Source organism: Trachurus japonicus, chromosome 24, assembly GCF_045865225.1.
Source record: "Trachurus japonicus isolate A0001 chromosome 24, Traja_1.0".
Classification (NCBI taxonomy): domain Eukaryota; kingdom Metazoa; phylum Chordata; class Actinopteri; order Carangiformes; family Carangidae; genus Trachurus; species Trachurus japonicus.
The window spans coordinates 27491646-27506239 of NC_140930.1; the positions used below are offsets into that span (position 1 = coordinate 27491646).

The following is a 14594-nucleotide window of genomic DNA, read 5'->3' on the forward strand; positions in this document are numbered from 1 at the left end:
GGGAAAGGCAGAGTCGGCAAGATTCAACCTGTGGCTCATATAATCCAAATGTTGACAGCGTCTGTATCGCTTCGGTGCTTCATCTGTGATTGACTAGACCTCAAAACAAAGCATTACCTGCGACAACATGTAGGAAATCCTAAAAACTAGTCTGGCAAAAGTCGACTTGTGAGAACGGCCCCGTTAACGCCCCGTGGCCCTGTGGAAAACGCTGGGAGAGATTTACAACAGCACGAGGCCAAAGCTCTCACGAAACATATCATTCACTGCTCATTCTGAAGCTTTACCAACTATTAACGGAGCACTGACAGATAAAAGGAATCTCTGAGGGGCTATTAGCACGGTAATTGCCACAAAGAGAAAGATATCTTACGTAAGAGCTGCCCAGATAGACAGTTATCTCATCCTAACCACGGCTGAAATTGAATTGATGTTGGACCGGAGTTCCATAGCCTCTGACTCGACCTGACAGCAGCATTTTGAGATGTGGTGAGACTAAGCGAAGGCGACAGCACTTATACTCTGCAGTTGTCAGGAAAAGAGGCCATTAGAAAGGAAACAGGAGAGTTGAGAGGGAGCTGTACAGTAGGGAGACAAGAGATACTGTGCAGACAGGACAGAAACAGCCATAATAACCAAGGGAATTCTATTTCATCCCATTATGAATGGTTTGCGTCGGCTCCATCCAGGTCTCCACTACAGAAGAAAGCAAGGCTCGGACTCATTATCCACTTGATCCGTGGATGTTTCCCCTCTGACTTATTTCTCAACTCACTTCAACGTACTGGAGAGGAGTGACCAATGTTCCTGACTCTGAGACATCCTCATCCTCTTCTACAAGACAGAACTCTCTGAAACGCATCCAAACAGGAACATGGTGCTGACAAACACACATGCACAGAAACAGGCTATTTTTAACCCCACCAACATAAAATCTCCTTGTAAGAAGCAGCGGCAGCAGCAAAATAACATTTTAATCTACCAAGTGTCTGCACACACAGATACACACACACACACACAGATACACAAGCTTACCCCTGCCGATGGCAAGACACCTAGCAGCTGTAGACACAGGAAGAGAAAAAAGCACATGTGCATCAATGTATGTTTATGTGTGTGTGTGTGTGTGTGTGTGTGTACGATCGAGATGGAGTCAGGGGTGTGAAACATCACAGAGAGAAAGAGTCAAGTGAGCATAAATGCCAGCAACCTTTTTTTGGGGAGGAAAACCTTACAAGCCCTGACAAGCAAACATTAGGCTTCGCTTGTGTTTATTTTTGTCGCCGTTATGCCTGCTGGGCTGTGAGACGGGGCCGCCAAGACAACATGTTTTCTTTGCATGTCTTCTGTTTGATCACAGCTGCCAAGCATTCCCAAGGTGTCTGATCTTGTCTAATGACTTCCAGTTTAAATGGACCCGGAGCACAGACTGGCCTGATCATCTCCTCAGCTCTGGATCTGTACCACCTTCAGTCTAATGCTTGTTGACAATATAATGATTTTCATGTTTTACGAATTATCAGTCATTATAAATTACTTCTTTTTTTTTCAGGGAATCATATGCCGCCATAAAACTCTTCAATGGGCAATAGCTCAGTCTAATGTGCAATACTCCAGCACTTTACTTTCCTTTTAAAATAGAACTTCTTGTTTTAAATAATAATTAACTATTTTTAGTCTTTTAACTCTGATGTATTTATTTATATTTATTTATATGTATTGCATTTGAATTTCTACTTGTAGGTTTATTAGTTTATTGGGAATTAGATTAATTTTCTATTCAGGTCTGCAACTCTCTAGATAGAGCTGTATATTTATCTTTTTTTATTGTGACATGACATGACAATGACATGTGAATGCTGCTGCTGTAACTACCATAATAAAAGTGAAGGATTATTAAAGTATCTATCTATCTATCTATCTATCTATCTATCTATCTATCTATCTATCTATCTATCTATCTATAGTAATTTAGAAAAGTGAAAAAAAATCTAAGGAATTTGTCTTTGCTGTGTTATGCTAGCAATTCTTTGATCTCGAAGATGACAAATAGTTGACTATGATGGATTTAGAATCGAGTTTGCATACTTCTATGAAGGGACCCCCTCAGACTGGGTCTAGATGACCTGGGGGTTAACTTGGGAGACAGGACAGCTTGGAGTCAGACAACTTGATCCCCTTTCCAAATAAAAAGTTCCTCAGACCCAGTTGGTCCCAGGCCCCCTGCTGTGGGGGTGGGGGTCTGTTCTAAAGGAGGTCTCATATGCAACAGGTCAGTCAACTCTTACTGGCCTGGTGGAGACATAAAGCAAGCAATAACTGGGAGGAGAGGGGGGGATGAGAAGGGAAATTAAATAAAAATAAAGGCATTAAAATGATTTAAGGTGTTGTCTTTTTTTAATTATTTGCTCTTTTGCATCTTTCTCTTGTCTCTGTTGGTTTGAGTCGAGTTTTCCCTCTTGTCTGCTGAAGAGAAAGTAGAGTGAATGGGATTTTAAAAAACATTCTCTTGCAGTTATTCTGTTACTCTTATTTCATATTTACAGTCAATAAACTGAAAAATACAGCTTAGTTATTAAGTGTTCTCTTGACAAATGCTGTCCCAGAATGCAATGCTGGCAAGCCAAAAATAAAAGTAAAATTGGCACAGGATATCAAGACAGCTCTAGACAGATATGAGTACAGAAAAAGGAAATGTTCAGTCTTTAGGGAGGCCTTTCAGGTTATTTTGTAACTTTTATTTGGCAGTGGAATTATTCACTGTTTGATTGATGTCCGACATGTATTGTATTAATTTGTATAAAACAGTACAGTACAGAGTGTTGTACAGTCTACACCAACTCCAAGAATAGTCTAATGTGATGTGAGTATGTAGAGCAGACGATATCCAGTGTGCATGTAGCATGGAAGTGGGGCAAAGAGTCTGGTGTGGGGAGTACTACAAGGTAAAGAAACATGGACCTATACACTGCTGACCTACACACTCTATGGCACTGAGGCAGTGTGTATGTGTATACTGTGCAGTGTGTGTGTGAGTATACAAATCAATAAAACAAGCAGCGGCTCAACCAAACGCATCTCCAATCACAACTACAGTGATTTATCACACCAGTTAACATGTAATTGCAACTAATGAGTGGCTTCATCAAACAGCGCTGCTACTAGCACCAGCCCCATTCCCACCCTTAAGGCAGTAATGACATTTACAACTGCTGCAGCTGCCTATGTTAAAGGAGATATCAGTGGAATGTTTTTGTTAATATAAGTCCTAAATAGTCCTATTTTCCGTCAGCAATCACTTACATGGAGTATTTCAGCCTAAACACGAGTCTCTCCGTCACTCTGCTCTGCTGTAACCCGAGGAGAAAATTTTCCTTGTGGGATACAAGTGTTATCCAATGAGGGGAGAGAACGGCATGAAGGGCTGTGTGTGCAGCCAAGGGATGCGCGTGAATGTGGTGACGTAGCACGAGGACCAATTGATGCCTGACAAGGGCGGGGGCTGCTAACTCATGGTGCGTTCAAGGAAACTCGTACTTTGTGTTTTTCCTTCCTGTGAAGTCATACCAGTTCGATCTGGTACGAGTTCACGGGTCGGAAGTTACGAGTGGCCGTTATAGGGAACTTTCACAGACAACAGGATGGTAAAAACACGAGCTACGGGTTACCTGGAACGCTACCAAGTCGTAGTTGTGACTTGAAGCTGTAACTTACGGTTTCAAAAGCCTGCCTTGAACGCAGCATTAGCCGAAACGGCCGTGAAGCTGATATCTGCTTTAAATACATTTACAATTTAGGGCAGTGCATCTGATTGGATGATGTAGTGGATTAGGGCTATGGCTATATATAAATATTGTATACATAGGGAGGGCTTTAAATGTCATTATACACTGTGCTGTGGTATATCATAACTGTCCCAATGCCATAACTGCCACTGCAGCATTGAAGTGCTCCTTCCTTTTAAGAGGTCCAAACCACCTCTGACTCTGTAGCCATTAGGTTTATTAGTGTAGCTTGTACAGGGGGCACACAAACTAACACAGACACACACTCACATAAACAAACACACACACACACACACACACACACACACACACACACACACACACACACACACACACACACACACACACACACACACACACACACACAGGGGAGAATCACAGGAACAAATTCCATTAGCGAGTGAGACTAGAGGTTTATAGCCAGATGGTTAACCTGACCTGAATCAATCTGATGAAGACTTCATCTTACACACATACACATACACATGAATATAAATACCTCATAAAGCCTAATGGAAACTCATCAACTGGTAATTTTATTATATCAGACCTCCCTGACACCCCATCGTTTGGTCGCCAAGTCACGCGTTCTCACTTTATGATGCATGGCTATCATTTACACAGCAGGGTGGCCATAGAGGCAGTCGGTCTGATACAGCCTCTGACGGGGCAGAATCACGTCAGCCTCATCAATCTAACAGTCACAGGCTTTGAAGATCTTTTTGGGAGGGGGAGTCTGGGTCCAATAAGTGAACAAACAGCAAAATTTGTTCCCCAACTATAAAATTAAACTGTTTTTGACTGGAAAATTATAAGTGTGGCTGAGGCTGATGTGCTGCCACTGGATTCCAAAGCCACTGAGCTGTAGGAGGTGGTTGAATAAAATCCTGGGGCTACTGGCTGCATTTTATGTGATGAATCTCTCAGTCTTCTTTTAAAATAAACATGATGTAATGCTCGTCAGCTTAGCTGTATCAGTCCTCTTGCCTAAGTTTCCACGGGAAGGAAAAGACGCACATTTCCCAAAATGTCAAAATATGTCATCCTTCAATATCCTAGAAAAAAAAGGATATTAAAGGGATAGTTCAACATTTTGGCAAATTGGCCCATTGCCATAATCGCTATAGTCATAGCAGTAGGTTCGTTATCTTTAATTGTCGGTGTAAGCTATTTTTAGAACGGCGGAGCGAAGCAGCAGGCTGCTCAGAGCTATGCTATGGAGGCTAAGGGAATTTCTTGGTTTCCCCCATCAAACTCATCAAATACACAATCCAACAACTCCAAAACGCTGTCGTGGACAAGTTGTTCACCACGCTATGAGATAATAACGGAACGTTACGAGACGGACCTGTTTAAGAGGTAAATCCATGCAAAACCGCTGATGCGTGTTGCGTTCAGGGACAGTTTTTCAGCAAGCAGACTCTCTATTTACCCTGTATTTACCTTGAAAACGGCTCCGTTTCGTAACGTTCCATTATTATCTCATAGCGTGGTGAATGTGCAGGTCACAACTTGTCCAGGAAAGCGTTTTGGAGTTTGGGGATTTTGTATTTGATGAGTTTGATGAGGGAAACCAAGAAATTCCTTTAGCCTCCATAGCGTAGCTCTGAGCAGCCTGCTGCTTCGCTCCGCCGTTCTAAAAATAGCTTACACCGACAAATAAAGGTAACGAACCTACTGCTATGACTATAGCGATTATGGCAATGGGCCAATTTGCCAAAATGTTGAACTATCCCTTTAACTGCTAACTTCAAAACATAGCACCAACATTCAGAAGCAAAAAATCATCTGAAAGTATTTCCATTTCATTTTTAGGACATATTTTTGTAAAGTGTGAACTGTGACCAGCTGCACCAACATAGAGTATATAATGCAATACAGCAGGTCCTAACAGGGCCGTAGACATTTAATGATGTGTGATATTACAAATTAAATGTGTCAACATTATACGTGACTAATGTTCAACATGAGACCATTTATAACAGCTCAATCTGACAGCAAATAATAACTGGGTCTTCATAGTTTTTTTTGGCAGTGTTCGACTGTCTGGCTCCCCTTAGTCAGCTTCAGAATAAAGACACCAGGGATGAGACAACAGCAAGACTAACTTTATCTTGGACAGCACAGTTGGGTCAGACACACTGTGTGCGACCAGCTGGTCCCTCTGACTCAGTGGATCTTACCGACAGAGGGAGGTCAGCAGGAAATCACGAACAGAAACCGGTAGAGGAAACAGTTGTGGGCGATGGGACAGCACAGCGAGGATGAGGCTGTCAATATCCGATCGCTGCAGATTCCAATATAGCTTACTAAATCAGAGGGTTAGAGGTTTAAGAGAGGCAGACTGATAATAAAAATAAATGCTAACTTGCTCTACATGAGCCTTCAGCTGTTTTATGCCTTTTTTATATACGGAGGGGTTATCAGACCTTTAATCATCTTACTGTAAAAGCTCCAGATTAGCAAACAGGAACATATGCTGGCTCTTTGTCCTCGACAACATTCTCTTGCCTCTCTGTCTCGTTTTAAAGAACGCAATGAGTTCAGTGTTTTCAGCTGGTGGGAAATTTTAAAACTGCTTAGTGTTTTCCTGTTCCCCCTCTGTGTCTGTGGATTTCCTGCACTTGTTCTATTTTTTCTTCCACTTTCCAAAGAAACGCGGGTCGGGCAGGCTGGTGACTGGAAATTGCCTGAAGGTGTGAATGTGTTAGTCTGCCAGGCCGTCCACCCTGCAGAGGGGCGCTGGCCGGGCCAGGGTGGACAGCCTGTCCAAGTGTTTGGGTACCTTCCAGTTTCCCACAACCCTGCACAGCACTGAATCGGAACAAGGGATGTATTATTGATTTTGTTGCATCTGCGTGGCGTCAGCACAATGTCCACATACAAAGATGTACGCCCGACTTTTTAATTGCACAGCCCTGATTTATTAAAACTTAAAAGGCCGCAGGCTGAAAACCAGTGTCAGCATATTTATCTGCACCATAAGCTAAATTATTAGCTTTAACATACAGTGTATTTTGCTACACAGCAGCAAACTGTGTAAATAATTGAAAAACAACAATGTCCCACTTCTCTCTCTCTTCAGACTTGTGAAATGTGAACTTTAATTCGACCCTTCTCTCGCATTTCTCTTTCCGCATGCATGTGGAATCCCATGAGGCAGTTCAGCAACAGGGCATGTTCACAGACTCCGACGCCTGACTTACGTAACCAATTCTCTGTTTTTATTATGACATAATGACAATGTGCTGTGCTCTCTCTTTACCTTAGATCCAAGTTCCTGTCAGCGGGCTCCTCTTATTGACATTTCCCTGGAATTTGAAGTCAGGGTAGGGCCCCACCCAAGCGCTATTAACATCTGCAGCTATGCAATAAATTTTACAGTTGATATCTCAGACTGAAAACCATAACTCATCGCAAAACTGTGAGTAAGTCAACTTCAGACCACCGACGAGATGTTTGGTGGTTGTAAAACATTTTAGCAGATGGAAATAATCCAAGTTAAATCAGTTATGAAACACACTGGAGGTCATGTGTAAGTCTATAAAAGCAAAGTCATAATTGAGATTTGTACGGTGTTGCATTTGTTGGATTATAGTGTCGCATTTGTTGGATTAAGCAACCGACTGTATGTGGAATAGAAGTGTACAATATGTGTGCCTATGTGCATCTCATTCCTTGAATGCTTCGAACTTTAACTTTTTTACTTTCAGAATTTGCTGAATGAAAAGAATTACGACTAAATTATTCAACTTTCCTGCATATATTATAATAGTAGGTTTGGAGGCCAAAAAACACAGTTCGCACTCCCATTTAAAAAGACAGAGATGCATAGAGTGACAGCAGCTGTGTAATGAAGAAATGGATTCCTCTGCTGAAATATTTACTTCTCTGAAAATAAAAGTATAGGAGGTCGACAGGAAGCTCTTCATTCAGCGCAGTGCTGCTGCAGTGATATTTCAAGCCTTTTTCTGTGTTTTTAAGGCCCCCCCACCCCCCAAACCCAAACCCTCTCAGCGGCAGCAGCTGAGGTTTCAGGCCATTTCCCAGCTGCGCCTCCTAGCAGTGCCATCTTCCTCTCTTTCATCCTCTTGTTTTGTTATGTCCTCCGTTTGCCTCTTTTTTCCCTCTCCCCTCTCACCTGATCCTCCTCTACCTCATCCGTCGCTCTTTGCCCCATCTGTGCTCATTTCACCTCCATTTCTACTTTCATGTCTTCTTGTTTCTCTCCTTTTCCCTCCTCATGTCCCCTTCCCTCACTCTCCACAACCCCCCCACCCCCCCCCCCACCCCGTCCACTTTTCCTAATCCTACTTCTTGCCTCTTCCATATTTTTCTCAATTTTCCTCAATTCTGAGATTCCCCTTCTCCTCAGCCACTGATGTGGGCTCCCCCGCCAAAAAAACCTCCTCCGTCAGCCTTTCCACCCATTGGGTGAACCGCACCGCCATGACTGTGGTAAATACAGCATTAACACAATGGGAATCAATTGTATCCCTCTGCTTTCATTTGACTTGGCAAGCTTTTGTGATGCCATTATCTCATCCAGCATTTTCCAAACGGCCAGTTATTAACTTCTGCATGGAAACGGCTCATGTTGTACCTTTCATCTTGTGCCACGCTGTATAAATACTGCACCATATGCAGCCTGGGTCTGGAGAATTACTAACTGGTAGCACATGACACGGCCTTCCTCTTCATCCTTTTCCATTTCATGCCTACCGCTTTTGTTTGTTGTACATGTGCCGGCTACAAGGAGGCCCTCGAGGTATACACTAGTACACATTCCTTCTTGATGGAGCAGATTTAAAGTCACTGGTGGCAACAAAAACACTGGATGGACATGGCATTCCTCCGCAACAAGAGTCAACTTGTTTCAAAGTTTCCCAATCAAAAAGGAAAAGTCCGACAGCCGTAATTTGTCAAGCATGGGGAGAGAGATGTACAGTTGAAAGGCACAGAGCTAAAGGAGGTGCCACTCTATAGCTAGAGAAAGCACAGTTAAGCACACCCCATAATACTGAATAAGAGGGCATGGTATCCTAGCAACAGGCATAGAGGAGAAGCTGCTTGCTCTGCAGTGTCCTCTGTTGCTCCTGGATCTTCAACCTTGCATCTCTCTTTCAGAGGTTTCTCCACAACAGCCCTCTAGGAGACACTTTGATCCTTCGCCCCATCCTTTATCCCTCTACTTCCTGTTACGACACCCTGTTGCACCCTAACAAGGGCACTTTCATCAAGTGTGCATGCCGTTTAACAATGCTATGTCTCCTGAAGGGTTGAAGAGAGTGCCTCGGTTCATACAGTGCATATCATATGCAGGGCTACGTGCCATGTATTTAAAAGAGTGGTGGGCAGAGAGATATAGCGCTGGATCCCGCTCTTCAAATCCTTTTAACGGAGAAGCCCTCCCCTCCAAACCCTCTGCCATGTTTCAGAGAGCCTCGGCACAGCTCAAACATCAATGGTTTAATCCCCTTCCATCTTTTGTTGACTGAGAGGAGAGCGAGCAAGGCACAGAGGATATATAGGAGATAACACACTGTAATACATCTCCAGAAATCCCTCTTGGCGCGGTTTGTTACTCAATTAATCTAATTCAGATTGAGATCACATAAAATGGGTAACTAGACTATACAATATCTACTTCATCTGAATTCTTCCCATCTAACCCTGTACTGAAGATTTCTGTTGACGTCCGTAACTCGATGTGTCTTCTATGTAGCGTGGGAGCGGTTTGTAGCAGGACTTTGACAGTAACGTCAGTCGAGCGTTTGATAAACACCACAGACATCAGGGAAGACGTCTAATCAGCTGATTTGAATCAGCTGTTTGCCCGCACCCGCACTCAGAGGTTGCCACGGTGATTTTAATTGTTTAGCTTCACCGAGTGGGACATTGAGAGACACCTGTCAAATTCACATCATAACTTCTTTCACATAGATTTATATTTTCAGAGAGAGGAGACTCTGCTAAACGCCGTGATATACAATTTTTATGGAGTGAAAAATGTAGCACATTTAAAAAATTGCCCAGCTTCCTGTTTTCTGCTCTCAGTTTACATTTGACTGCCTGGGACAGGTGGTGGATGGTATTCTTGCCACTTTGAGGCACATAGTCCATGTTCTGTACATCTTTGTGTTTTAATGGACATGAAAGAAAAGAGGACAGAGGACAAATTATCCTATGTTCTGCAAAAACGATGGAGGAAATTCATGCCCATGAGAATGAGCCATACAGAATTCTTCAGACCAGTTAAAGAGCTTTTCCCCATTTGGTGTGATATAACATCTGCACCAACAGTCCACTCAACAAAAATGCAGACAACATTTGTAATATTTTGGAAAATATGAGATATTTGGCTGTAGAATTTCACAAAAGTCTTTTTAAAAACATAAATAAAAACAAAATCAATAATCCTACTAGTCATGAAGACAGTCACACATCAAAGTGGAATCATTAAAGAAAAGTCCAGCACCGATGCCCTCCAAGCCTTCAAAAAAGTATGAGTTTCATCACTTTAAATAATAATAAATAATAAAAAATAAATATTAAAGCAGTCAAATTTTCAAATCACAAAGTACTTAAATAGCATTTTAACATGCTGTAGAAAACTTTTTAGTTCACTGAACATAATAAAACCTGTCATATTTACTCTGCCACAGCGAGTCAACTTGTTGTTGAAAGCAAAAAACTAATTTATAGCTGGTAGCTTGGTAGACGTTGAACACAAATGAGGCACAGCAGGCGAATCAAGTTGTCGCAATTAAAGTTTAAAGTACAGCATTAAACTGTTTTAAGCTCAAAAGCTCTAGTTTGAGACCTCCAGGATTCGGGGGGGGGGGGAGGGGTTACGAGGCAGCTTGGTGCTGGTAAAGTATTAACCGAGCTTTGTTTCACTGCAAGCTGACGACGCCCGATTCCAAATGTGCTGATGCCGAACTCTTCCAAAAACAGCAGCAGCAGAGGAGTGAAGCAGTGTGAGATCAGAACTAAAAGAGGCCACAGCGCTGAGAGAAAGAGAGGAGAAACAGGCTGGCTATAATTGGCTGTCAGAAGTGTCATCCCCTCTCAGTGTGTGAGTGAGCCGAGTTTGAAATATGCTGCGTGATGCCCCACTGAAGATGAATTACTGGCTCCAATTGGCTCGTCGGACACCGAACCAACTCTATATAAGAAGCCATAATGGCCATCCCGACAGAAACAGGAGAGGGTATACCATCTCTTCCTCTAACCTCCGTCAAAACACGAAAAACCAAACTCTCTCCATCCCTACTTTCAATCCACTTTCCATCCACCAACCTCGGCTACATCCTCTTTTAAAGATCCGGCGCTGCGGCCAACCAGAGCTGAGCGGCCCGTGTGTAATCTGACATTATCTGCACATCTGCTGAACCCAGAGCTAACGCTGATGGAGTTAAAGAGGATCGGAGGGGAGACCCAGGAACATCTCCAGAGTTTTAGATAATCATGTGGACATCCCTGATGGTTGTTCCACGAACATTAATACCGGGCACAAATATCCTCCAATACCATGAATATCAAATACATGCAAAACAGATGAAGAGATAAAATGCTTTTGTACGTGCACCTCTCTCCCTCTGGTCTGCCGAGGCTGCCAGTCGTTGATTTAGTCCGACAAACTGCGTTCTCATATGATTATCAGCCTCTACCTAAGCGCTTTATGATTGTCACAGCCGCATCGCCCCAACCGAACACACTTGCACTCGGCAGAGTTCAATAAATAATGACTTTGATCGGCCTTTATAATCTGAGATCAGGTCTAGTTAAGTGGGGTGGTCTTAATAGATTTTTGATGGCATTTTATCATTGCTGGGCATTTGTCATGAGCAGCACAACTGGGGCACAGGGAGAGAGATAGATGAATCATTTTTTAAATAAATATTTAATGTCGAGGGAACATTGATGATGTATTCATAGCATTCAGAGTTCAAAACTGGCCCCTGACCTTCCCCATGTGACTCACCTGCTTTTTATTCTTTATGTTTTATTGAAGAAAGCACAAGGCGGAAAGCTTTTTGGACCCGATGGGAAACATCAGACGAAGGTTTTAACATGTCTAACTATGTTCAGAATTATTCATGTGACTGTTCTTGGCCGCTCTTGGTGTTTCGCTTCATTATCTCTCTTTTTTTTTGGATCACCTTCACAGCTCTGATAAAAGCATTATCAGCCATCAAGAATATTAAAACACATTTTTGAAGTTTTTCCATTTACCGCTTAAGGCCATTAATTCAGTGTGGTTCAGTTTTGCTCATTTCTGAGTTCAGAACAGTGGGAGAAATCCAAGTATGAGTAAACAAAGAGGTTAAGAGTCTACAACTATGCTGCAGTGTTGAGTCTGTACATAGGGGAAGCGGTGCTTTAAAGGAGACCCTTTATTTGTTAGCCCCCCCCCCCCAACTCTTCTGATATTTCAGAGACAGAGAGGAAACTACTCTCCACTGTCTTTGTAACACTGTGTGGATAACAATAGGCCACACTGACAGATGGGCACAGTTGCATTAGTGTGAGGCATTAATGGAGAAGAAGGAGGAGCAGCGCTGGAATGCCTGAAAGTCTGTAACCTCATCCACTGTGAGAAGAATTCAAAATACAACTCGCATGTTCCCCAGTTGGCTAATTCTTTACATATTTAGCAAAATAAGAAAGGTGTCCCATTTCTCCATTCATAGACTTCATGCAAAAGATCCAACTACTGCTTCTTTCCAGGCCTGAAGTAACAAAAAATGAGTTGAGGTAAATGTCCGTGTCGGGGCCCATCCCAAACCAAAACAGAAACATGTTTTCCCAATGTACACAGCTCCGTCTTGGCACTTAAAACCCGGCCTGCAAGAGGAAATTAGCCTGCAGAACAGTGGAGCAAGGTTACCTGAAACCATCCCAAAAAACTTCCTGAGAATGGAGCAACAGCATCGAGACTGTACAATTCATTCCAGATGCTTCGGTCGACCGTCAAAGCTTCACATAATCTCATCCATCTCGAGGGCCTGCTGCCAGATTCTGGGTTTTTTTTTTTCCAGGCGTTCCAGTTACGTAAAAGTTACAATTACGCCTGTGAAGCTGTTAATCAAGTGTTTCGATATTTGTTTACTGTAACAGCGCAGCAGATTTTCTGTCAGTCAGCTAAATCGTTTGCACAAATTCCTCAGACATGTCGTCCAACTTGAAAACTAATGAGTCGTTCCATTTGGGACCTACCAAAAAAAAAGTGGCCCCACGGACACATCTGGAGCACCCAAGCGAGAGCAAAGACAATCTGTAACTGTTACTCTACAAGTTGGGAGTTCGGTGACAGCATTATTTAAATGCAAGAAAGGTGAAGACATCTGCTGACTCCAGTCTCCAATGTCACAGCAACTAAAAGCAAAGAGCTGACAGGCAGAAAACCCAGATGAACACCTTGTTCCTCCCAGGCCTCGAAAGGAGCTGATGAAGAGGTGTTCTGTCGAGGAGTTGCTGACTTTTGGCAACCTGGGACCATTCCACTGTCGAAGGTCACAAGGTGTGATGCATAGACAAAACCGAAGTGCTGATAGTGAATTTATGGAGCGGCCCCAGATGGGTTTTTGTAACTGGACCCAGTTACTCTTTTGAATCCCCCTCCTGTGTCTGTCCTTTGCATCTTATTCAGCTGTTTAGATCTCATCCCATCTGATATACTGCACAGATCAATAAAGGTCTTGCCAGAGGTGCAGTGCCTCTCAATAAGATTAACTTTAGTCAGTTAAGGACTCGCTGACGATGGGGAAGAGAACAAAAATGGGATGTGCCTTTCCCAGAACCTTACATGCTGCAGGCAAGCTACATTACAGAGAGTTGTCTGTCTGTCTGTCTGTCTGTCTGTCTGTCTGTCTGTCTGTCTGTCTGTCTGTCTGTCTGTCTGTCTGTCTGTCTGTCTGTCTGTCTGTCTGTCTGTCTGTCTATCTAGTATCTATCCATCATCTATCCATCTCAAGGTATATTAGAATCTGTAACATCATCTGTCAGTCTACTCTGTCAGATTAAGAAGAGCCAGGAAACACAATGCCAAGATTCTTATCTTTTGAAAGTTGTTACAGTTAATCAAATGATAAAAGTGACTACAAGGACTTTTCGGAAAGCGAAGTGGCGAGCCGACCACTAAATAATAACATCAAAATAACTATAAAGACAAAGCGATATATTCATCGAAAATGGACCCATTAACAAATGTGGTAGGTTCATCCAGATTAATATGATACTCTTCAATAGTCAAAAGCAAACTTCTCAGGGTATTTTTAAGTGTAATGTGAAAGTGGCTACAGGGTAGTGATGAAACAACAGAGTGTAATCACTGAATTACCTGTGATTCTCACCTTTATGGATGAGTTTGTGTCTTTTGTGTATTTGTTTTGGATAAATGGTACACCATTACTCTCAGCAGCTCTTATTTGCATACTTTTCAGTTACAGCAAGCAAATGGTTTTAGGAAGAAATAAAATGCTACTTGAGCAGCAGCAAATAGCTAATGGACAAAGTTAGGGAACTAACTGGTGAACAGAGAAGAACAAGAAACACTGTGATCACAAACAGACCTTTCCTTACTGATAGCTATGGGAAAATACAATTTTCTTAGAAAATAATAGCCACTGCTTACACAACAACAACTTTGTAACAGGTTTATGCCTTTGTTTAACTCCCCCAAGTGGAGGTTAACAATTAGTATACACCACTAATCAAGCAAATCAAGAGGTTAACCACAAAAACAAGAAGCTGGTGACAACTTGTTGACAGGCCTTAAAAATGTCCTGTATGATGATCTGCTTC

General features: G+C 42.5%; 1 protein-coding gene across 8 annotated transcripts in view; it reads right to left on the bottom strand.

Moving 5' to 3' along the window:
• Nucleotides 1–14594, bottom strand: part of ccdc85cb (coiled-coil domain containing 85C, b) — a 49971-nt gene that overhangs the window by 25684 nt on the left and 9693 nt on the right. For 4 of the 8 annotated variants that reach the window (XM_085771238.1, XM_085771237.1, XM_085771234.1 and 1 more), the window contains exon 2: nucleotides 1036–1062. The exons of the other annotated variants lie outside the window; for them this stretch is intronic. In XM_085771238.1, the coding sequence (XP_085627364.1) occupies nucleotides 1036–1062 (27 nt within the window). The remainder of the gene's footprint in view (nucleotides 1–1035; nucleotides 1063–14594) is intronic. 8 annotated transcript variants of the gene reach the window in all.